This window comes from Emys orbicularis, chromosome 6 (assembly GCF_028017835.1).
Source record: "Emys orbicularis isolate rEmyOrb1 chromosome 6, rEmyOrb1.hap1, whole genome shotgun sequence".
Lineage (NCBI taxonomy): Eukaryota > Metazoa > Chordata > Testudines > Emydidae > Emys > Emys orbicularis.
Window position 1 is genome coordinate 81,670,842 of NC_088688.1, and position 26,194 is coordinate 81,697,035.

At 38.9% G+C, this 26,194-nt stretch overlaps 1 protein-coding gene across 1 annotated transcript in view; it reads left to right on the forward strand.

The window, feature by feature from the left end:
* The window catches only part of ADAMTS19 (ADAM metallopeptidase with thrombospondin type 1 motif 19), a 277,558-nt gene that overhangs the window by 183,404 nt on the left and 67,960 nt on the right, over positions 1-26,194 (forward strand). The window contains exons 11-14 of the mRNA XM_065405898.1: positions 1,000-1,150; positions 12,627-12,728; positions 18,805-18,935; positions 21,799-21,968. Coding sequence (XP_065261970.1) covers positions 1,000-1,150; positions 12,627-12,728; positions 18,805-18,935; positions 21,799-21,968 — 554 coding nt within the window. The remainder of the gene's footprint in view (positions 1-999; positions 1,151-12,626; positions 12,729-18,804; positions 18,936-21,798; positions 21,969-26,194) is intronic.

Genomic DNA, 26,194 nt, shown 5'->3' on the forward strand with positions numbered 1-26,194 from the left:
AAAGTAATTCTTTGACTTTAGTTGATCTAAGTTTCAGATATGCCAAATACTTAATACTCTCTACCAGCTTCTGTATGAGGTTAAAAAGGAAATACTGTTAATAATAGCTGCATATTAACCACCAAAAAGCCACCTTATCAACTAAAGAAAATACATTAACAAAGATATGGGGCAAAAATACACGAGGAAGATTGTGTGTTTAAAATGACATCTGTATTGATTTCTATTTTGCACATAACGTATTACAGATTACATCATGTCCTATGTTGTCATTCAATAACAAATAACATGGGGAAATAATTTTATTTTAATAGAAATATTTTATGAGTTCTCTAATTGAAAATAAGATACATGGAATCATACCAAAATAGGACACCTACATTGTGCCCATGCATTGTATAAGGAATAATTCTCAAGAATAACTCTCTTGAATTGATAGATATGCCTACTGACAATTTACTAATTACAGCTGAGCAGTCCTTAGAAGGTCTGTATTGGAGCTGGCACTGGAATGATAGAGATTCAAGAACAATCTGTAGATGTGTCCATTTAGAACTCAAGTCTAATGGAGGTCCATATATTTTCATCTCCCTTTTTCTTTAATATTGTGTGAAAACTTAGTGCTAACTGAAATCTTGGTACTTGAAAAACACTGACATATTTAAAATCTGGGTGAAAAAAAGTGAGCTCCATAAATATTTATTAAAAACCATATAATTTTTAAACAATTAAATTATCTAATACTTACACTAAAATGTTTTCCAAGTATTTTCCTGAAATCCTTATAGCTGCTTGTAATCCATAAACTGTTTTGCCTTTCTGTAAATATACAACAGCAAAAGAAAGAACTTTGTTAAATTAACAGGTCTAAATATCAGCAAAATGCTGCTTAAGATCTGTTAATCCTTTTTTATAGCAATTGCATATGTTCTATGTCAACAAAATAGCCAACCTTTATTAATATTATTCAACATTTTATGAATTTCTGCTTATTGGCAGGTCAAAGGCCAGTAACTGTTTGCTACAGACAAATCCCCAAAGCCTCAATTCTGTGATTATTCCCTCCAAACTGCCAGGAATGACGTACACTGCAGATGAACAGTGTCAGATTCTCTTTGGACCTATGGCTTCATTTTGTCAAGAAATGCAGGTAAGGATTGTTGTTTACTTTAGAACAGAGTTATTTTTTCAGTGACAGCATGAAAGAGAAAATTACTGATTTGTAACTGGTTTTACGCTTTGCATGTTAAAGTCAATATGGGCATGTTTGATTTATTGCTTCAGCCCTGCTATAGTGGTGCTGGATTGGAACTTTAATGTGCACCATTAGCATGCTGATTTCAGTATAAAAATAGAAAAATACATCCAGTAAAGTCATGGACCCTCTGAAGTAAATGACCTCACTGCACATTAAGTGATGGGGCCATTGTCTGGCTTCTTGGAAAAGGTGTATTTCCCCTTTAAGGGCTAGGGAGCCAGAGTGTTACTTGCAGCTTCATACCAGATCAGTGTGGGGACGCTGCCCCATCCCTTCCTCTCCACCCCTAGGTGGCCAGAAGAGAAGGGGGACTACTTATGTCCATGCTGGTGCAGGAAAAGGTGGAGCAGCACCCACCCTCCCATCCATGGAAGCAGTTAAAATACCAGATTTTGTCATGATCCACTGTGGGCCTCACTGTAGCTGCTCCTTTCCAAGGGGTCTGGGCAGGAATTTTTTTCTTTTCCACTTCTTTCTGCAGCCAGTACAATTTATCTCTCATTAAATTACAATTTATGGGCCAGACTGTCAAATGTATGTATGTGTAGTTGCATGATACCTTTGTACCCTCCTAATTTTCCTGTCCCTTTACTGTGGGTAAGTAAATCAGGAATGTTATCCTAATGAAACCAGGTGAAGTTAGATAGGCAATTAATTACCTGCAAGCTGCATATACTCCCCAAGGTGCTTTGCCAAGCTGTCTCTCAGGCTGTCTTTAGTGCTCCTTTAGTGTTCCTTGCTACTTTCAGGAACACCAACAATTAAGTCAAGTTTATTATCCTGATGCTAATTTGACTGTCTTCTTGCAAATAGGGTATTTACTTTCCTGGACTTGTCCTCTGTTAATTTCTGATATTTAGTTTTGAATGCCCCATGTTCCATCTGTTCTAGGGTTTTTTATTTGTGAAAGTATATAGTCAAGTTAAACAACTATACGCCTAAGAAATTTATTCTGTCAGGCGGGGAATAAATGTTACTAGTGATATGTGCAGCTGCTAAAAAGAACTGAACCACAACTAACAATGCATTTCTTCTATGATCTGACTACCCATACATTTGATTAAGCAGAACTTACTGTAATCACATTATATGGTAATATTAGATATACCAATCACATCTCCCTCATTGCCAAGGTTCCAGTACACAATCTCTCTGATAATCCTGTGAGACAAAGGAGAGATTCCATGTACTTCCCCCCACCTGGTCTCGCTTGCCTACAATACATGCCACAGCAGAGTACTAACAACACCTACCCTGCAGAGTTATCTCTGGGAGCTACTAAGTTGGCCCACATTCCTGTTCCTTGAATGGTGCCTAATCTTTATGTTGAAGATTTTTTTTTAACCCTGTGAACATGCTTTAAGTTGAAGTCTGTAATTTATGTAGTCTGAGAAGAGTAGCCTAAAGCCTTTCAAGAACAAAGTGTCTGTGTATCTTTCAGTGTAAGATTTATACTGTCACTGTGATTATCTTGTAAAACTGCCAAGTTTGCTTTTATGCCCACTGTGCTTCAAGTAAGAATCAATTAGTTCCTAGCATTCTTTTGAATAACAGAAAGTAAGATAATGGTTCATGAGTAGAACCTGATAATTGAGTACAATTGTAGAACTGCAAAATATTGGCCTTGAAGATTAAAGTCCAGGATGTGAATGCTATCTAGTCAACTTCACTAAAGCAATTCTTGTCATAACACAGCTGTGATCTTTATAGAGAATGAATAGAGTGGTTGTATAGCATGGCAACTTTTAAGAAAGTCCAAGGGAAAGATCATGATGAAAAGAGCAAAAGTTATAGAAATATTATATTCCTGTCTACATATCTATCCTTATCTCCACCGCTACTGTTCCCGCTATCTCCACTCTGCACAAGCATGGCTCTTAGCTGCTCTTTTTGTCTTTCTTGCATAGTCCCAACTTTTATCCTTCTGCCCAGCTGTTCATATGACTGGAATGGCATTCCACTTGACATACACAAATATCCCTCACTCTTTTTTCCTTCGAAAACCTCCAGAAAAGCCAACTGTTCTGTGAAATGTTCCAGTCCCAGTGACCCCTGCCACATTGTTTCTGTATTTGTTATGTTGTTCATTGTGTAATATATAAGGTTTTGCTGTTAGAATGGATGCCTCATAAGTCCTTTCGGAAGGGGAAATCTCTGTTTAGTTTGGCATAGCTTTTTTGTTGTACACTGCTGTGTACTATTGCATTATATAAATAGTAAATTAATGTATACTGTAGTTTATAAAAATCAAGTGTCACCAGTATTATTTTATATCCTCAGATAAATCTTATTTCCTATTGTTAGTCCAAATAATTTTAATTTCTCTTGTACTGTGATAACGATGTACTGGAGAGGGAACATACTGTGTTAGAGCTAAACTTTATAATCATAACTTCACAGTCCAAGTTGGGGAAAAGAGAAAGTTTTACCCCTAGAAGAGTGAAGTTCTGACTCAAAGTTCAGTGCTCTGGTTTGTGTTTCACTACGGTGTTTTTGCTGAGCTCTAGCTTTGTATTAGCCTCCCTTGCAATGATGGTTTAACTGGCAGCACTTAAAGTTCCCAGTGAAAGTGTTCAGCTGTTTCTCGTGATTTGCCCCCACACACGTAAAAATCCTAAAATGTCAGAAAAGTCTTGTAGTTTTGTTTTAAAAAATTCTGACTGCATTACTTCAGTGATAAAAGTACAGTACAACTGTAAATATGAGTAAACCTTTCACTTTTGTGCAGAGTAGAGCATATGACCTGAAAGGTTAGGAAAGATGGTCTGACAAAGAGACAGTGACACACAAACTTTCCAGTGTAAAACTTTAATCCTGATTGTTCTTTCAACTTACATACGTTAAATCAAATGTCAGCAGGAAATATCAGGATTTATTTAACCAAAGGAACTCTGTCACCTGAGAGAGGCTAAAGCATATTGTTGTTAAAGAGTTTTCGTTCTGCATATTTGTGCTGAATACTTTATATTTATTGTATGCAAAAACAAAAGTAAAAATAGCTAAAAATGCACAGTTTAGATATCAAAACTACATTAAGATCATTTGTAAGTTATTAATGAAATGTATAATGATCCTGGGAAATCATGAAATTCAGCAGGGAATTAAATAAACATAGCTAATTATTTCCAGTGCAGCTACTAAACCATCTGAAGTAGTTAAATAGCTTTTGAAGCACCTACAAAGTATCTAATGAAGATACTAAATATTTTAAAACAAGCACAATATTTACTCTTGTTCAATGTCACACCTAATTCCATGTGGGTTGAACAGACCAGGTGTAACCATGCTATAGACTTTAGGTTAGATGCATTCTTCCAGAAGATATTAACATACTTTAGAGCAGTTTAAAAAAATCAGTTTGCTTTTTTGTTGTAGTGTATATTTTATATGGCTCTTGGGCTTCTATATAAAATATTTCACACATAATATCTCATCTATGTATCCACAAATCCTCTATTACATCTCTCGTCTTCTCTGTGCTATTAGTCCTCTATGTAACCCGAGTCAATATTACACCATCATTGTCACCATTTGAAAAGATCCTAAATTATCTATTTCCTCGCAATCTCTGAAGGTGTTGTTTCTCTTTGTGTTCTAGTCTGATGTACAGCATGGACTTCACTGATTAATAAATCAATAATAATAATCTGCGGTCATAGCAAGTGCACATAAGTATGCAAGTATATTCTTATAGACTTACAGTTTGCTTCAGATTCTGAGATTAGCATGATGTAATTTATGCAGCATCAAGATTGTTTGATGAACAATAAAAAATGACCTTTGTGTTAACTGAGGTAAAATAAGGCCAGACATCAAAAGAGAATTCAAATGGATAGGTTTTAATGTAATGGAAAGGTCAGTTTTCTAGGCCTTTTCAAGAGCCAAGTACATAAATTGGTATCCTACCGAAAGTAGTTGAAAGCTGTATCCTACTCATCCTATCAGTGCAGGTATTGCCCAGTAGCTCCCCAAAAAAGACATTTCACAAACTATGGATAATTTGCTATAGAAGGGTGCAGTTTTGTTAAATAAACATAAATGACATAAATGAAAGGGGACGGGAAAGTAATATAATCCTTGAAGGAGAAGGTGCCTGTATCCTTTCAGGCCGATCATGCTAATCCACCCTTTGTCCTAACTGACAGATCCCATCTGATAACCTGTCCAGCTCACCCAGGCCCACACTTCTCCCTGTCGAGGGGGTTAGAATCATCACTGAGTGAGACCCCAGAAAGGTTTTCTGGGTGAGTCTCTCAGCCCCAACAACAAAGATTCAAAATTTCGGGAGCAATATGCCCATCCCTGCCCAAACAGATACATTCATGCCACTGTAAAGACTCCACAGGACCCCAAAATTGCAACATGACTTACTGAAATATAAGATTCTGGCATGGCCCAAACAGAAAAGAAAGTGCAATGGTTAGTCCTCATAACAACATCATCCAATTTGGTCATTAACAAACACACAATATTCCAAGGAAAGGACTGACTGCTTCTCCTAGGCTCTTTCCCCCTCCCGCCCCCCCCTCACCCCAAGTGCATAGGTGGGAGGGGAAATCCTGCCGCAAGTAGGAAGAGAGCCTGAATAGTGTTTTTCTCCTCCCACAGCTTAGACTTAAAAAATGGAAAGGGGAGGGTAAAGCTCCCTCCCAGCCACTTAGAGCCAGAGTAGTAATCAGTGATACAACCTGACACTAAATAGGTTACAATTGGTTCAGATGGGCCAGAAACCCCTAGTATTCTTCAAGGGGAAACCCCAGCAAACTCAACCCAGCTCATCACTACCCCACTGCTTGTAAGTTTGTCTGGAGGGGTAGTGGTCTAAGAAGATAAGAACATACCAAAGGTCCATCTAGCCCAGTATCCTGTCTTCCGACAGTGGCCAGGGGGAATGAACAGAATGGGGAATCATCAGGTGATCCATCCTCTGTCACCCATTCTCAGCTTCTGGCACACAGAGGCTAGGGACACCATCCCGGCCATCCTGGCTAATAGCCATTAATTGACCTATCTTCCATGAATTTATCTAGTTATTTTTTTTAACCCTGTTATAGTCTTGGCCTTCACAACATCCTCTGGCAAGGAGTTTTACAGGTTGACTGTGCGTTGTGTGAAAAAATACTTCCTTTTGTTTGTTTTAAACCTGCTGCTTATTAATTTCATTTGGTGGCCCCTAATTCTTGTGTTATGAGAAAGGAGTAAATAACACTTCCTTATTTATTTTCTCCACACCAGTCATGATTGTATATACCTCTATTATATGCCCCCTTAGTCATCTCTTTTCCAAGCCAAAAAGTCCCAGTCTTATTAACCTCTCCTCATATAGCAGCTGTTCCATACCCCTGATCATTTTTGTTGCCCTTTTCTGAACCTTTTCCAAGTCCAATATTTTTTTTTTTTTTGAGATGGGGCGACCACATCTGCATGCAGTATTCAAGATGTGGGCGTACCATGGATTTATATAGAGGCAATATGATATTTTCTGTCTTATTATCTATCTCTTTCTTAATGATTCCCAACATTCTTTTCATTTTTTTGACATCCACTGCACATTGAGTGAATGTTTTCAGAGAACTATCCACAATGACTCCAAGATCTCTTCCTTGAGTAGTAACAGCTAATTTAGACCCCATCATTTTATATGTATAGTTGAGATTATGTTTTCCAATGTGCATTACTTTGCATTTATCAACATTAAATTTCATCTGCCATTTTAACAGGAGTACTTGTGGCACCTTAGAGACTAACAAATTTATTAGAGCATAAGCTTTCGTGGGCTACAACCCACAGCTTATGCTCTAATAAATTTGTTAGTCTCTAAGGTGCCACAAGTACTCCTGTTATTTTTGCGGATACAGACTAACACGGCTGCTACTCTGAAACCTGTCATCTGCCATTTTGTTGCCCAGTCATCCAGTTTTGAGAGATCCTTTTGTAGCTCTTCACAGTCTGCCTGGGACTTAACTATCTTGAGTAGTTTTGTATCATCCACAAATTTTGCCACTTCACTGTTTACACTTTTTTCCAGATCATTTATGAATATGTTGAATAGGACTGGTCCCAGAACAGATCCCTGGGGGACACCACTATTTACCTCTCTCCATTCTGAAAACTGACCATTTATTCTTACCCTTTCTTTCCTATCTTTTAACCCAGGGGTCGGCAACCTTTCAGAAGTAGTGTGCCGAGTTTTCATTTATTCACTCTAATTTAAGGTTTCGCATGCCAGTCATACATTTTAACGTTTTTAGAAGGTCTCTCTCTATAAGTCTATATTATATAACTAAACTAGTGTTGTATGTAAAGTAAACAAGGTTTTTAAAATGTTTAAGAAGCTTCATTTAAAATTAAATTAAAATGCAGATCTTATCAGTTTAGTGCAGTGGTTCTTAACCTGGGGTGCACGTACCCCCTGGGGGTGTGAGATACCCTTTCTGGGGGTTCGAGACATGCAAGATTTTTTTAGAAGGTAAATCATCAAAAAAACAAATTAAGCACAGGCACATAAGTACAACTACTTTGTTTCATCAAACCTATGTATTTATTAACATTATATATGTTTTAACGATTACTGTAATATACAAAGTTTTTAAGTTTTCAAGTTTTTAAGCTAATTGTAGTGTAATTTTTGATAAGGGCTGCAGAGCGCTGGGACCAGCCCAGGAGCAGAGCCCTGGGCTGGCTGCTGGTACCCCAGGCCGGCAGGAGGGCTGAGCAGGGCTGGAGGCCCGGACTCCAGCTGGCAGGGGGCCAGGCGGCTGGAACCCCAGACCAGCAGTGAGGTGAGCGGGTCCAGCGGCTGGTATCCCAGGCCAGCAGCAGGCTGAGCGGGGCCGATGGCTGGGACTCCGGCTAGCAAGGGGCCGGCGGCCGGAACCCCAGACCGACAACGGGCTGAGTGGCTCAGCCTGCTGCCAGTCTGGGGTTCTGTCCACTGGCTCCTGCCAGCCGGGGTCCCAGCCGCCGGCCCCGCTCAGCCAGTGCTGGCCAGGGGTTCCATTCACTCAGGCCGGCAGCCAGGGCTGGCACAACCCATTAGGTGACCTAGGCAATCGCCTAGGGCGCTACAATTTGGGGGGCGGCGACCGCGGCAGTATTTCGGCGGCGGGACCTTCTGCTGCCTCTGTGGGGGGCGGCATTTCGGGGCGGGACCTTCCGCCGCCTAGGGTAGCAGAAAAGCTGGCGGCGCTCCTGCCGGCAGTGGACTGAGCGGGGCCGACAGCTGGGACCCCGACTGGCAGCAGCGTACCACTAAAAATCGTCTCACGTGCTGCAAGTTGCCGACCCCTGTTTTAACCAGTTACCAGTCCATGAGAGAACCTTCTCTCTTATCCCATGACTGCTTACTTTGCTTAAGAGCCTTTGGTGAGGGACCTTGTCAAAGGCTTTCTGAACATCTAAATTCACTATATCCACGGGATCCTCCGTGTCGACATGCTTGTTGACCCCCTCAAAGAATTCTAGTAGATTGGTGAGGCATGATTTCCCTTTACAATATGCTTGAGCTGAAGTTAGAGAGACTACTCTTGTAACTTGCACGGAATTTAGGTATCTATTCATTAGCAGATGCAACATTACCAACTTGTGTTAACATTTCTGTCAGTTAAATTCAGAATGACCAATTTTTTTTGGTATTCAGATCTATTAAGATGTTTATAATACCATCACATAATTGTGTGGGTTTGTGCATTTTAAAAAAACTTTGATTTTCTTAATCAAATTTAAATAAATCTGTATATGAAACTAAATGATTTTCTAGTGTGGCTGCCAAAGGCACTAATACTCTACCTACCTTTTAATAAGTAGGTAAGAATAAGAGAGAAATTGTTTGATTTAAAATCTGGGCCAATTTCTAAAGAAGTGGCTGATGAGAGACTGGTCTTGGTAGCTGATATCAGGCATAGAGCTAAAAAAGTCATCCATGTGGCTTTAATAACAGGAGATCACTGACATCTTTGGTGAAGCATAGTGGGCAGGAGAGACAATTTATAGATTTTCTGCCAATATTAGCCATTATCGGAGGCCTGCTTGTTCTTGGGTTGGTCAGTTCATATGGGCCTTTGATGAAGGCTCAAAGGTGGAGTTAAATATCAGAGTCATCTTAATGTATCCTAATTCCCAGTGAGAATTCATCAAACTTTTTATGTGTGTATTCTTTTTCTCTAATGTAAATGTGCTTAGTAATTTGTTTACCTCTTATTAAAAATGTAGTGAAAAGGGAGGGAGTGAACCTAGGAGATAGTTGACTTTAGGTGCAATGGCCATCTAAATTGGTTACATCCTCTCTCTCTCTCTAGGATAAGTTTAGGTGGTGGGGGTTAAGGACCACAGGCTATTTACAAAGGTATTTAGGTGCCTAGAGGCAGGTAGACATCTAGTGATGTCTGGATAGGCACCTAACTGCCATTGACTTACAAGCTTAGTTGTTTTTGTAACTAGAAACCCATCTGCATATTTAGGCACCAAAAGACCTATGTAAATCTGGTCATATATCTTTTATGATTGGAAGTCAATCGTTTATGATTTATGGTCAATTGCAGCCAGCTTTGCATTCCTATGTATTTGAAGTTCTTTGGGTACAAGTTGAAAGTTAAAAGGGGTAAAAATACTCTCTAAAAGGGAAGGACTTTCGATTTTGTATCTTGAAATCTTGGAGAACTGTTTCCTCAAATGTAGTCATTTAGGTATGTGGATCCAGGATATAAAATACAAATAAGGCTCTTATCTGAGCTATGAATAGGAAGTCTTGTTTTGATTTCATTGTTATTGTCAGTTTACCTATATCCTTGCTCCAGCGAGGTTGAACTGAGCTCACTATTCCCTTTTCTCCCATTTCTTATTTGGCATAGGACTACAACTGTAGAAGGCCTGATGGCTGCCTTATCTTCAGAAATTGGTCTGGAAGGCTTGTTCCTAACTTTAATGCTTCCCTTACAGTTGTGGGCTTAAAAAAAAGTTTGCTTAAAACTTAATTTTAGAAATGCAAAGTTAGCTTTTCTCTTTGGACCTTAAACCATAAAATGAATTACATTGTGATGTGTAAATATTTAGGCTAGGGCCAGCTCTAACATTTTTTTAGAGTTTTTATGAGATATTTATAAACATATGATGCCTTATTAGGTCAATTTCTTCCTAGGTGTAAGTCCATTGGCAATACTCCAGGGATGAATTTGGCTCATTGTCATCCTGACCTTTGTTTCTGTACAATTCTCTGACCTACAGAAATAAATCTCTTCATTTTGTAAGATGTTACTACTGACAAATTTACATACAAGACACACATTGACATTTTCAGGTAGTCCTATGCCCTGGCCCAGATACAAACATTTATTAAATGATATTTCCCTTACAATGAGGTTTTTTTTCCAGGTACCATTTTATTTAGAAAACATAATATAAACACATTTTTCAGGCATCATATCAAAGACCAGAAACTATTATTCAATTTTGCCAGAATAATAAAGAATTTAAGACAGACAGACCACATCTTGTCTTCTAGTGACCCTGGATTCTGAGAACCTGGTGCTGATCTGTTTCTTTTATCCCCCTGTCTCTCCTGATCCTTCTTGCCCCTGCACTGTCCATATTTTGTGGGCATCAGATTGCACAAGCAATAACCTTCAAGCAGTGATCCAGCCACAGCTGGCCCTGTTCGCTTCCATCTGGTTTCCAGGTAAGGGAGGGGAACAAAATGGGGGAGGGGAAAGAAAGGGAAGGAAGTCTCAATTCTGAACTTGATTCCTCTCTCTTGAGGATAAGACAGCCTTGTAATTTCTCTGTAGGGACAAATAGAAGAGGCTTTCCGGAGCCATTGAGGAATTACAATAGGCAGCAATGTTCATGGCTGGACTTCCTTTCAGGGAAAAATAAAAACTGTCCTCTCCTGAACCCAGAGGATGGGCTGAAGGTCCAACTGTTCTTTCCATCTATAACATCTAAAATTTTATGACCCCTTAGTGAAAAACCATTATAATTTGCCTTGTCATCTTATTTGATATCCGTTCTATGTGAATACCAGATTCAGTTGAGTGTTGAGTTGCTTCCAGGGGAGAGAGGATTATGAAGGAATGGAAGTACATCAGGAAGCAGGAACCATTGGGATGGAGTGAACAGCGAACATTTGAGGAAGTCATCAGGGAGCTTAATGGTGTCTGAAGAAATGTTTTCTATATTATTCGAGCAATAGCAGAAGTTTTACAAATATTCACATGGGTTTTGAAAACTCACTTCAGTCTTGACTATGTTAGAAAATTCATATTTGATTTAAGGGTGAACTGCAAAGCTAAAATTAAAATTGACATAAGCATTTATGAGCTGAATGCCCTATTGACCAGACTGTGTGGGATATTCAGTAGAAAAATAAATTTTACTTAGATGAAAATAAAAAATAATTTTTAGGTTGTGACGACTTCCTGGCACATTCTGGTTTGTTGGAGAGCCATCAAAATAGATCATTCTTTGAGATTGTCACTGCAGTAGTATGGTGTTCTAAAATGATTCAAACTAGGAAGTATTAGATGAATTTTACAATAGCAGGAAAAACTATTTAAATGTGCTTACTAACTTGATTGCCTCACACATCCTGTTGAGGTGGTGATTCAGTGCACTAATCTTTCAATTTTCATTTAGCTTTTCAGTTTTACACCTTTAAGTCAAGTCTATTTTACTTCATTCTCAAAGCCCTCTAGTGAACATAATTCACAAGTTATATACACACACACTCACAACCTAACACTTCACTGATTTCTAAAGCATACGTTCATTTCTAATGACAGTGCTAGTTTTCTTTCCTTTCAATGCTTGAATTAGTGGTAAAATAATAATGGAATAAACTATTAGCTCTCTTAATTCTTAAGAAGCTCTAAGTTTTGTGGAGAAAGAAGTATATCACTATGCCCCCTATGCCTACCTGTTTTTTGTCCATATGTACTATGGGGCCCCAGCCTGTAGGTCAAGTAGCTGAGCTGTGCGCTGGTGGGTGGAAACAGTACTCATTTCAGACTGTGGCTGTAGCACACCATCCACAGCTACCTCTAAGTCAGTCGATCAGTATAGTGGTAGATCCACTTTGCCTATCAAAGCCCTACCTGTGTCAGTTTGCCAACATTCAAGGGTTGTGACTCTGTACACAGGGTCCTGGAATCCGTCCCCCACTCCAACAGCACAACTGGACTTGTTCCACTGTGTCTCTGCCCAAGGGGGGGTGCATCCAGGATTTGCTGCATACTATATCCACAATTTTTGTTGATGTTTAACTCTGTACATACTTCAGTACCACCAAACCAGCAACTGCCTGCTGAAATTAATGGATTACATATATACAGTCATTTAAGTCCTCTGTCCTTAGCAATGTATGTTTGTTTTTCAGCATGTTATTTGCACTGGGTTGTGGTGTAAGGTGGAAGGTGAGAAGGAGTGCAAAACTAAACTGGATCCACCAATGGATGGAACAGACTGTGACACTGGAAAGGTATGACCACTGATTTTCCTATTGTAACTAATGGAAGTAATGCAGCAATTAATTTATTGTGATTAAATTTTGAAAATTGTTTCTGAAAAATTGCGCACACATTACTTTTAAATATGAGATGAATCATTTTAATTTGTAAATTTTAGGAAATACAGTATATAACTAGATATTTCTGGGAATAACTGTTATTAATATAACATTACCATAGTGTACAATAGGGATATCACTGTATATGCAAATACACTTCATAGTCTTAGCATGTCTTTATGGGTTTCTCACAACAGTTCAAAATATAAATAAATCAATGTCACTATACAAATGAATTTCACTATAGAAAAAAATCTAATATGAACACTATCCGGTTCTGTGGTCTTTATACAAACTATATAATAACTGTAGGGTCGTTATTGAATATTTTAACATAAATTACCAGGCTCAACACCTAAACACTATTTTGACTGGCAATAGATAATTGAGTGTCATTTACGTTTAACATAAAGGGAAAATATAAAATATACCAGTGAATAATTTTTAGATTTTTCCCTAGCATTAAGGTCTCAGGTTTTCAAATAAACAGATTTGATCATCTATACACCCCTATTTACTGTGTACACCTGAAACAAAATATAATTATACTGAAGATATAACAATTTTAGAAAGGAGATTAATAGAAGTTTGAAAGAGTCCATTACAGTTACTGTTTATTCTGATTAGCACCAGAAAAATAGTTTTTTCTATATACAATGTGAATATTTTTGGGATGGGGAGAATACACATATGCATTTGCCTAATTAAATAGTTATTTGTGTAGATCAGCATCTTGCTTGTGTGTGGGGGAAAGATATTTATCCCTATTAAAAGTGAAACATCTCTAACTTAACCAAACCAAAATATGTTTTCACGTTTTCACTATTTTTATTTAAAGCTAATTCTGCTATTTGTAATACATTTTGTAAATGGAATGTCATTGTTTGTTTCAGTACTTTATTTGTAAGCAGAAATATGAATTTTCAGACACTCACAAACACTACTTACTAAAATTAATCTCATGCAAAGAAACAGTACAGAATTACTATATACAAATTACTACAGAAGAGGTTTATTTCAAAGAAGTTTTAAAGTGTCACAGCACCTAAAAGAGGTGACAGATTTCCTAAAGAACTCATCAACAAAGAAATGAAATGGTCACTTAAAGTGAGACTTCTGTTAAATGTCCATCCACAGCTTTTATGCTTCGGAGGGCCTCTGCCAAATGTGTGCTATCACAATAAATGGAGGTCAAGTGTGTAAGCCAACTCTCTTTTTAGAAAAAAGTAATAAACAGCACAGAAACATTCATATATCTTGCTCTTCTCGTGGTATTACACTGCCAGCCCCCGTACAGTCTCCCTAAGGGATAATTTGCTCTTTGAATCATAAAACATTGAGCCAAGGACAGTTTTCATCATCTAAAAACCAAACAAAACCATAAACAGAATAAGATAAAGTATTCAGATAATATCAGTGGTGTACATTGGGAACAAGTCATTATTTATTTTCGTTCCATTGGAATAATGAAGTTGTGTCACCCTAATGATACTGGCAAACTAGACTTGTGTAGCCTATTTAATATTTTAAAACAACTACTATTTCTTGCTAAAGGTAGCATTCTTTACTGAGAAAAGAGAAATATATGTATAAATCCATCATGCATTGAGAGGAGAGAGCCTTAAGGCTATATTATAAGTGGTGCAGGGTCAGCAATACTAATGTTGCCTGACAGTTTCCATTGTAAGACCTTGTTTTCTGTTGCTTATAACTTTGCCAACCTTTAACTGTTCAGGCTGACATTTTCCATGGTAGGTGTCTACCTCATGTTAAATGCTTTTGGAAAATTTCAGCAAAAATGGTTTAGCCAGTTCTCAGAACAAAATTAGGAAAAAATACATTGTTTTGTCTTTGTTAAAAGAATCCTTGCAACCATTTAACTGACAAGCCTCTATTCTTTGAAACAAGGAATTTAAATTTGTCAGAGGGGTCACTTGAAACAGGGAATTACAATTTGTCAGGGGGGTCACTGGTACCAGGGATGTGCTATTGCCATCCTCATCAAAATAGGCTCAAATTTGGTCAAACTATGTGCCTCTAAAAATCCCAGATCTCATATGCTCAGTAGAGATTTGTTAGCATTTAGCAGCTAAATTCTCTCTGTACTGAGCATGCTGCAAGGGCTGAGCAGGACATTCCCAGCAATTCCTTCTTCGAACAGCCAGGGGCTGTGATAGCACTGGACAGTGAAACTGAGAGAAAAGAGCATTCCTATCTGGTGCTCTCAGTGTTACCCTGTGGGGCCAAGGCAGCATGGAGAAAGAAGAAGCCTGACTGGAATGCTGGTGGTCCAAGCTTGGAGATTGGCAGTGGGGAACTGGGACAAGGGGCCACAGGTGTTGGGGGAAGACTGGGACAAAGAGCTAGGCATGGGGGTTGGGCTGTGGAGCCGAGGGACATGGGGAGAGACTGTGATATAGAGCTAAGGGTAAAGGGACTTGGATTGGGATAATGAGGCAAGATGGAGACTAGGAAAAACTAGGTCTAGAACAGGGGTCGGCAACGTTCGGCACGCGGCTCGCCAGGGTAAGCACCCTGGCGGGCTGGGCCAGTTTTATTTACCTGCTGACGCAGCAGGTTCGGCCGATCGCGGCCCCCACTGGCCGCGGTTCGCCGTCCAGGGCCAATGGGGGCGGCGAGAAGCCGCAGCCAGCACATCGCTCGCCCATGCCGCTTCTCGCCACCCCCATTGGCCCAGGACGGCGAACCACGGCCAGTGGGGGCCGCGATCGGCCGAACCTGCCGCGTTAGCAGGTAAATAAAACTGGCCCGGCCCGCCAGGGTGCTTACCCTGGCAAGCCGCGTGCTGAACGTTGCCGACCCCTGTTGTACAACATTCGTTCTTTTAGGAGATGATGGGAATTTCATTTACTCAGTCTGTCTTGTTTCATGCTCATCCTGATTAAATTGTTCTGTAAGTGAAGGATTTGTGAGCATTCCTCAGCCTCTACCTAGTGCAGATACTGTCCCTTTTACCCCATATATCTATAGTACTATATATACACACCTTTATATGTAAGATTGGAAGGATTAGATTTTTGTTGGTATATGTCAGTAAATGTTAATTTCATTGTACACATGCACAGATGAAAACATATTTCCATTAATAATAACTGAAATTTACAGATAGGCAAAGTAAGAAAAATGGTGCCTGAAAATTTCTTAGAGTTTGATTTAAGTATATTGATTTGTATATTTTGACATGTGACATTGACAATTTGTGTTTTAATTATTATAAAACTTTAAATTTTTTGAATCTCAACATCTACTGCCACTAAATAATTATTGTCTGACCCCCCATAATTTCCCGCAACAATGAACATTTAAATAGATAAAAATTGGGAGGAAGTGCATAACCCATAATTTTGCACACCGTGAAAATTTAAAATTGATAAATATCTAAAATTGCTTAAAAATAAACATCAATATCATCTGTCAAAATTATATTAAAAAATTGAATTCTCCCAAGCCTATTTATCTGTACATGGGCATTTTTAACCAGAGGCATCCCCAAGCATTTTACAGTTTGCATATATAGAAGTTGCTAATCTAACAGAAATGCGGTCATCCGAGGATGTTGTAACCATATGATATAACTCCACCAACATCACTGCACAACACTTTAGGACAGAAATTGAAAAAAATTAAGGTGAAATTTAAGATTACCCCCAACTGGGAATTACACTGGGAGTAACAAAAGTAACCTTGTGCTAAATTACACACATATTTTATGACCACGGATAGTCAAGGCCTTGATTTGTGTGTTTCATTTGAAAGATGTCCTTTCCAGAAGCACAGTATACATTAACAGCTCTCTAGGGCATTAGCTCAGTACTCACTCAGAATGAAAAGAAATATTTGATGAGTCACTGATGCCACTGAAATTCAGTAGTCATTATGCCCAGTTATTGTATTCTTATTATTTTGTACCTGGTACAATTACAAAATATACTGGGCCAGATTCTCAGATGGCATAAATTAGCATAACATCCCAATTAAGTCATTGGAGCTACGCTGATTTACATCAGCTTTGGATCTGAACCATAGAATCCAGAAAAAAATACACTGCAGTGGGTACAGTTAAAAAGAAGTTTATACATCTTTTTATTAGTAGGTAAAAGAGTACAGGTTTGAGTATTGACACCTGTATTTATAATGGAGAGTACCATTAGTACAAATTGCTCATACACTACTAGAAAAATGATAAAAGAAAAGTTATTAACTGTTATCTGTACCTGACCCCTCTTGTATAGCTGAACAATATCTATTACTGCATTTTGCAGAAGGGATTTATTTAGGTTTTGTGATATGCAGATTTTATCTTTTTTTCAAAGTTAGCCTGTGGCAAGCCTTTTATTTTACTACATTGCACCTCTCATGTACCACTAGTTTCTATGTGACTATGTTTCTCACATACATTATAGTGTTCTGAATCAATTAAGTAAAGAATATTATCAATATTATATCTGTAATAAAGGAAAAACTGTTTCGCAATGAGTGTAATCCATTCATTGATTTCTGGCCACAAATCCCCCAGTGAAGGTCACAAATCCACATGATGCACTCAGGGCCAGCTCCAGGCACCAGCCCAGCAAGCAGGTGCTTGGGGCTGCCAACGGAGAGGGGCGGCACGTCCAGCTCTTCAGCGGCGGGTCCCTCACTCCCTCTTGGAGGGAAGGACCAGCCGCCGAATTGGCCCTAGATGCAATGGAGGATGGATTTTCATTTGTATTTCTGAATTAGCAGAAAGATGTGTGTAACCAGATAACTCCCTTGTGATTATCTGAGGAAGCTCAAGAGCACATATTATTTCTTCTAAAGTGAATTATAACTTAGGCTTCCTAAATTGACTTCTGAGCCATCTTCAGACAGTAGCACAGAAATTACTAGTTTTGTGAAAAATGTTCATTTTTGCCCAACCATGTCCCCTTTGAACATTTATCTTCGTAAGATAGAAGGGATACAGTTTTGAAGACCCATACTAACTGATCAAAATTTAATAAACACAAAGGCTGCATCCTATCATATGCACCTTATCAAGTACATAACTTGTTCCAAAATGTTCGTTCCTGGAGAGTGAAATGTTGAGGTCCTATTTCTGAAAAAATTTGCTTTGAATTTTAGTTTTGCCATTGGTGCCCAGATACCATGGTGATAGGTACATTATATGTGTGTGTGTGTATTTTAAGTGTGTGTGTGGGAGGGGTATTCCATTTACCTACTCTGCAAAATTATATGTATACACTTGTAATGTGCTTATCCCTATGGCATCTGGACACCTCTTAGAAAAATAAAATTGAAAGTTAAATCTAACAGATGATTTACGGTTACACAGCGTATTATACAGTAGATAAATGAGAGGAGAATTGTAGTTGTCCTCTCCTGGCAAATGATGTATATATGCAGAAATACAATGGGTGAAATCCTGGCCCTATTGAAACTTCCATTGACTTTACTAGGGCCAGGATTCCACGCAAAATATTCTGAAAGCTAAGTAGGGCATTCCTACCTCCCATTATCAATAAAGTGCCATTTACCCTAAAATTTGTGCACTGCATTACATCAGTTTTCATTATAAATTGCAGAAATACATGTGAATGTATACATCAAGCCCAGAACTTCATATAAGCATATTGATATAGATAGATATAGATTATCTCTCAGCTGTATTGACTTTCATCCTCCTCACTTCAGTGCTTTTTTGGAGTAGTTGAATGGTAGGGGAAGCCAAATGATCTTGAAGTCCAGAATGGCATGTTTTATGCAGTAAGGACCAAGTGAAACGATCATGGGCATCAGTGGAAAATTTCTATTGATTTCAAGGGGAGTTGGAACAGGCCCTAAATTCCCAGTATTTTCTTTGACTTGATATTTTTAAGAGTATGTTCAATAAGCCCTGCTTATGCTGTGCTACCAGTGCAAACAGAAGGCAATACGTTATTTTGGATGTGCCTTGATTTATTCACCTGAGAGTTGACTTTTGGCATAGTGGTGTAAGGCTGGAGAATGTACCAGTAGGACATCTTTTCCTGAACATCTGGAGGGGGAGTGGAGCACATGGAGCACTTGCAGCAGAACTTGCAACACTGGAATCAGCAGTCGACAGCGCAAATGCACTGGGTAAAAGAAGTTCCATTTTCCTTTTTTGTGCTATAGAATTTCTCAGTAATGTTTAACTGTAGTCAAACCTGGTTATACACAGCTGTGCTACATGTATACAATTCTTCTTTTCCATAAATACTGAATAATGGGAAATAGGAGATTTGTAGGGTTTGAGAAGTTCAACCTTCCTCCAAAAAAAACTGGTCACATGAGTTTGTCTTGCTAAGAAACAGCAGGAATTTATTCATGTAAACTTGTCATGAGACCTAAAAAAATAATTAATAGTAAATAAATTATTATATTATTTTTTCCTCTGTTTCTACAAGGACATAGCTTACAATTTTATTTTAGTTAGTTGCTTTTCAAACTAATTTTCTGACTAATTCTGGCAAAATATTCTTCCTCTGGAGATTGTGCACAGTCAGTTAATTGTGAGAACTCAATATCTGAGATCTGAGCTGTGTTTTTTTACTTTTGATTGCGTACACAAACCACTTTGTATGTTTATGCTCATCCAATCAGGGAAGAGATCTTTTACCATGAGGTTTCTGTTGCAAAACTTTACAAACTGAAAGTTCACACTCCCTATATATTTTCCAGTAGATAATAATAATAATGTAAATTTCATTATTTCCATGAACAGTCCTGACAGTAAACTCATTTATAAGAATGTTTGTTAATAGCAAATATACCAGGAACAAACATAGTTGAAACAAATTCATTTTAAAATCAAACAAATATTAATGAAAAACATTTTTGATTGTTTGCACAGCTCAGCTTATTGTCACTGTAACAGGGTGAGGGGAAGCTTGGTATTCATTGTTGCTATCACCAGCTTCTGCTGTGCAAAAGTGTAGTGAGAGCAGCAAAGTTGGACCTAGTGTAAAGTTTTCTGGAAGTACTGTATCAAAGAATACAAGTATATTTTAAAGGTGACCTACAAACGAAAAAATAAGTGAGTTCATGCCTTTTACATTTTTTTCACCTGAAAAAAATATCCAGAATATCAGGTCTTGTCCTACATTTGTTTGCTGGAGGAGTCCTTGAAGGAGATGAGAACTGAAATGGGAATTGTCTTACCCTCAATTGGACAGATGCTTAAACCTTTCACAGAAAGATCTTTCCTCTCAACAGTTTTTACAAGCATTTAAGTTAAATAGGTATGAACAAAAATAAACAAAAAAAGTTGCCACATCGAAAGCAAGGACTGTTTAACCGCTCACTTCATTGAAGCCAGGATTTCATCCCAGAACTCTAAACATATGGCTAAAAAAATACCGTCCCCTCTCAATTGCTCAATACCATTTTTTCCTTCGTAGGAAAGGAAGAGAAATAGTGGGGAGGGAAGTAGCGATAACAGGAATGGGTAACGTAAGAGTGAAGAAGGGAAAAGATGGAGAAAAAGAGAGGAAAAAACATACCAGAGATAGAGATAAACGGACAGAGGAGTTTGTAAAATGGAAGACAGGGAAAACATGGAAATGGGTGTACTGAACAAGGTATTCTGACAGAAAAGCTTTTTTTGCTGTGTGCAAAATTCTTCCCTAGCTCCCTCCCATGTGAATGTCACTTCTAGCTGTATTATAAGATGCCTATAAACTATTTCCAGCACTTAGGGATGTCTTAATTTCATTTTCACTAGTTTTCCAGGCAAGATTTTCCAATAATTGCATACTCTCCAGTTTCTGCAGTCTGCTATTGCTCTTCCATAATTAGCACCTATAGGAACAACTGAAAGGCCAGAAGAAAGTGGAGGGGTAGGGTGGGGAATTGGACTTGAAAACTTTAACAGTTGTGACAAAGTTCCTCCTCTATCTTGGTGGGTCCTGCGCTTATTGGCAGATTTTCTTGCCTCAGAGATTCACCATGTGGGTTGGGGAACAGCCCAGAGACCTTCCCCTCTGGAAGAACCTACAGTCCAGGTCAATTGGGAGGTTTGGGGGGAACCCGGGCCCGCCCTCTACTCTGGGTTCCAGCCCAGGGCCCTGTGGACTGCAGCTGTCTATAGTGCCTCCTGTAACAGCTGCATGACAGCTACAACTCCCTGGGCTACTTCCCCATGGCCTCCTCCAAACACCTTCCTTATTCTCACCACAGGATCTTCCTCCTGGTGTCTGATAACGCTTGTGCTCCTCAGTCCTCCAGCAGCATACCCTCTCACTCTCAGCTCCTCACACTCACACCACAAACTGAAGTGAGCTCCTTTTTAAAACCCAGGTGCCCTGATTAGCCTGCCTTAATTGATTCTAGAAGCTTCTTCTTAATTGGCTCCAGGTGTCCTAATTAGCCTGCCTGCCTTAACTGGTTCTAGCAGGTTCCTGATTACTCTAGTGCAGCCCCTGCTCTGGTCACTCAGGGAACAGAAAACTACTCATCCAGTGACCAGTATATTTGCCCTCTACCAGACTCCTGTACCCCACTGGTCTGGGTCTGTCACACAGTGCACCAGGAAATTGCAGAAAGCTGTGAATTTAAAGTACATGCAAGTGTTGTGCCCATTCATTGATGATTTAGACTTAATCAGGAGCTGAAAAAAAACACCTGAATTATATTGAAAAAAGCAGCTGGAGGGCTATAATAACCTGTGTTGAATACCTGTGCTGAACTTCCCTCTTCATTTATTCCCAGGTGTAAATGAACATTTGGAATTTGTGAATCTTTCTTAAGAGAGTTGATGAAAAACAGAAGCCAAAGTTTTTTAAAGTTTGATTTTGTAGTTGTTGATTTTTAAAATGTGTTTTTAATGTAAACAATGTATTTCATCAAAAGATGTCTGCTTGTTAAAGCAACTTTTTATATAGACTGAATGAAGTGGACTGCGTTTTAAGAGTTTGGCTGAATGTCACCAACAAGTAAAAGATGTCTGTTCCATCTTCTCTAGGCCAGGTCCTGAAGGAGATTGTCATGGACCCAGAATACAATACAAAATATGTGAGAATCCTTCTTGTCCTGCTGGAATGCCTATGTTCAGGGACTGGCAATGTCAGGCCTTCGCTGTCAGACCTTCATATCAGAAGCATGTATTCCAGTGGCAGGCTGTTATAGATGAAGGTAAAAGTAAACTATAACCCATTTAACTTGTGATGTACTTCTAAGTATTAGATCCAATATTATAATGTCCATTTAGAAAGCAGTGTAAAAAAAGAAAATTATAATTCATCAGGCCCAAGCTTTAAAATAAGATCCATATTGCATGCATTGCTACAATGAAACAATGTTCTTTATTACCTTGAAGTGTGCTCTAACCAAGGAAAGAGTGATACCAAATGTTTATGATATCTGTAAGCTAAAGTTAGCACAAAATATTGATGGTCTAGAAAAGGTAATATTCTACCCGAGTCCATGCTAGGAATGTGGATGATAGCTGCTATTATACTGAATTGCCTTTAAATTTAGTCATATTGTATTTTCCTCAAAGAAAGTAACTTGAGGAATTGAGTTACAAAAGCCATTTTTAAAATAATCAACTGTTGATAAAGATATGACTTACTGATGCAATAAGTAATGCGTATTAAAACTCATTCTGAGGTGTGAGATCATTTAGAAATGCTTTATTGCAATTTATAATGGAACATTAAAAGAAAATGTCAGAATGATTCATATTAACAGCAATCATCCATGTCAGAAAGAATTATGTACCTACATCTTAAAATAACCGTTTTGAGTTGCTAAGCGCTGAAGTTCTTGGGTCACACACAAATTCATTCTGATGAATTGTTTGCTCAAAGGCGACTGTCAAAGCTTTCCAAGAGCAAAGCATCTCATTCAGTGAGCTTTTTGGTGGTCCTTTAACAGTTAAGTAAGGTTAAAGTCAAAATTTACCTGCATGGGCCTTTAAACCTCACAACAAAAATAATCAGTTTGTCACACTGCTTATCTGAAGATGCAGTCTAATGGTTAGGCCCAGGTCCAAGGCTTTGGGTTAGGACTGAGATGCTCCTCACCTGTTCCAGCTTCACCCTGAATTCCCCCTTAGAAGAAGTAGGCAATCCTTCTTATGTATCCTGGTGGTTTCTGATTGGCTACAGCCTCCTTCCAGCAACATCTCCAGCAGAGGCTGAGAAATCCTGGTACACCCACTCCCAGTGACAATAATGACATTGGGCTTTCCAAAGTCAAAGCTGAGGGCTATAAACTAATTTTCATTATGTTTATACATTGATTTACATTCAAGGGAAGAATTTTACTGCCTGATATATTTTTTTAAATCCCTGTTTTAGAAACAAATATTTCCTTATGCTATTTCTAAAACAGAAGATGGAGACTGGTTTATGTCTTGTGTCAAGGGTTCCCTTTACAGCTGGGGTCACAAATCCTGTCACTCTTCAGCTGCAGTTGTGCCAAATGGGGAGCAGGGGAAGTGAATGCCCTCCCCAAGGTTTTTGCAATTGCCCAAAGTTCTATAGGCTGCAGAGCTTGGGGTACAGCCTGACGACTTTTAACCAGTGTTCCTGTACTAAATCAGTACAGCTGCTGCTGGAGCAATCTGGAGCATCACTCAAGCTGTCTGGTTGCAATGCCACTGAAATTTGACCCAGCAGCCCCTCTGTGCAGACAGAGGAGCAGCTTGGGCAAATCTCAGTGAGTGGCATTGGAGACCTGCACACGAGATCTCAATGCCACTCAAATTTAGCCTGGATGCCCTTCCATCCAAACAGTGAGGCAGATGGGTAAAATGGTGTTGCAGCTTGGCACATGAGGAGTCTCTCCTTTACAGCAGAGTACAGGGGAGTCTCCAGAGAACATGAGTCCTGGCAACACCAGGTGAGTAAGTGAGAGGGAAGACTCTCTGGCTGAGGGAGACCCGGAGCCCTGGGGAGAATGAGCATGGACCAGAATGAGGTCCCTACCAGGAGGAAGGACCAAAATTCCATCCTCCCCACAAAGAAATATCTAAATTGGTGCCACTGTTCAACAAGGTGCTCAGAAATACCAGTTTTAATTAAACACTGCACCTTCAAATGTAATTTAAGTTTCCTTACATTACCAGTGTTTCTCACTATGTGAGCAATAGATTATTTTTGAAAGAATTGTACATATTTTCAATGGGAATCAAAGAAATTAACATTTGTGTATGACCCACTAGTTGGCAGAGGTATAGAGTAGGTGTGATTGGTTCCCTCCAGAATACATTAAAGAAAGCGTAAATGAGATCACATTTTTAGATAAAAACAGTTTAATTGAATACATGTTATGTGTGTGTTCGCAAATACATACACAAATATGCTTTAACACAAGACATGCAAGATATTTGACAGCTTCCCAATTGGGGAATATGCAGTTTGTGAACTATGACTTCTTCTAATCAGACTCTCTATAATATGGAAGGATCTTTTTCCATATATTCAGTGCTACACCTTTGTCCGGTGTTCAAGTTTTTTCTTTCTTGAAGGTGGGCATGGTACCAGACCTATACTGTATAATATGATATTTACATTGTATATATATATATATATATATATATATATATATATATGGTGGCCTGGTGCCTTGCCTCAGGCCCCAAGATCAATGAAGCTCCTTTATTTAAGAAGAACAGAAATAAGAGAAAAATAAATGAGAAATTGTAAAAATAATAAAAATGGGGATAAAGGCAAGTTGTAATTTGGAACCATGGGGTCTTGTTTTAATTTAAATTTCAAGTCACAATTCTTCAGTGAGAAAATGAAGAGGGGGTGCAAGTATCAAAAAGACAAGTGGCACTGCACAGAAAAAGAAATGAATACAGAAATATGCATAAAAAAGTGGTGTCCCATAGTTCATTTACTGTGTGTCACTCACAGGGGTCCCATTTCATTTAAACTAAGGGTCATGTTTGTAATGTGTTGATTCACTCAACACTTGTATTTGACATACAGATAAAATGCGGAGCCTGTAGTGGGCATTATATGTTAATCAAAAGCTTGAAAGAGGTACTTTAAGTTGAAATATCCAATATAGCTTTTGCATCATAAGTGTTATTGAGTTATTAAGTGTAATTTAAAGATTAAAAGAACACATGGAGAATGAAGTCACACTACATAGAACATGGGTTTAAGCAGCAGGCTTAAACTTTACTGAACTAAATTAACACTAGTTGAACAGTACCCAAAACCTTGCCAAGCAAAACTGTGGTCTAGTGTAGATATTCATGGCTTTACAACAAGAGGTCAAACACCCTTGGCCTAGCCCACTAAGTCACTGAATCGATGTAGTCAGCTGTTGAGATCCCTTTGTCACTCTCTCCTCTCATGCAAGTAAATGAGGGTAGAGATGAGGGATACATACTAGATGAGGATCCTTGCTAGATCTCAAGAGACCTCTTCATCCTCGACAAAACCCAATCTTGCTGGACACCTCATAGACCCTGCACTCAGGTTTAGGAGCTAGCCAACTGATAGCTACCATAACCCTGCACTGGGCCCTACCGAAAGCTGCAACATTTCAGAAAGTCCTACTCACCCAAGTAGGCCTCCTGGGTTCTGTGAAGAAGTGGAAAACCCCTCAGAGCAGTGGTTAATTCTGTCCTGAGGGAAAGGGCCTTTCTGCACCTCTGCTGCCCCTGTGGGTTTGATCAGGCTATTTCCATGGTATACCAGGAGACTCAGTTCTGCCACACTCATGTTCATTAACTCACAGAGATGCATGGCAGGTGATAGCATGACTGTCTTTGCTGGCTCCCAAGCCCAACGAGGGGCCTTGTGTACTGGGAGGAGGTGGGCAGGCCAGCAACCAATCCTGGGTAGCCATCTCCCCTAATCACTGGAACATCCTTCCTTACATACATCCTCCACACATTTAAATTTAGAGTTGCCATCTCCCCTAAACTAGCCATTTGGGCACTCAGGGATTGACTCAAATGCCCTGCTCTATCGCCAACTCAACCTCACTCTTTGGTTCTGGAATTCACTGTCTCAGTGGGTCAGCCAGAGACAGATTCTCTTGACCTCTGGGGCTTAGTGAAAGGTCCATCTCTTTGGTTTTTGTCTGAGGATAATGATTGCCTAGTTTAATAGTGAGTGTCGTCCTTCAAATATTGATAATGGTCAACAAGTTGTGCTTACTATTTTTAATATTGTTCAACATACAGCCATTCTGCGATTGTGTATTTATCAATAAAAAGTAATAAGTGATTGCATAGTCCTTTCTAAATTTTACATATGAATCTAAATTCTACCAATGTAATAATTACTGCAGACAAAATCCTGGTTCCATTGCACAGCTCCCCCCTTGGTAGTTCTGTGCTGGGAAGGGGAAGGATGGATTCTTCCCTCAGTTTGCTTAGTGGAAACAGAGAG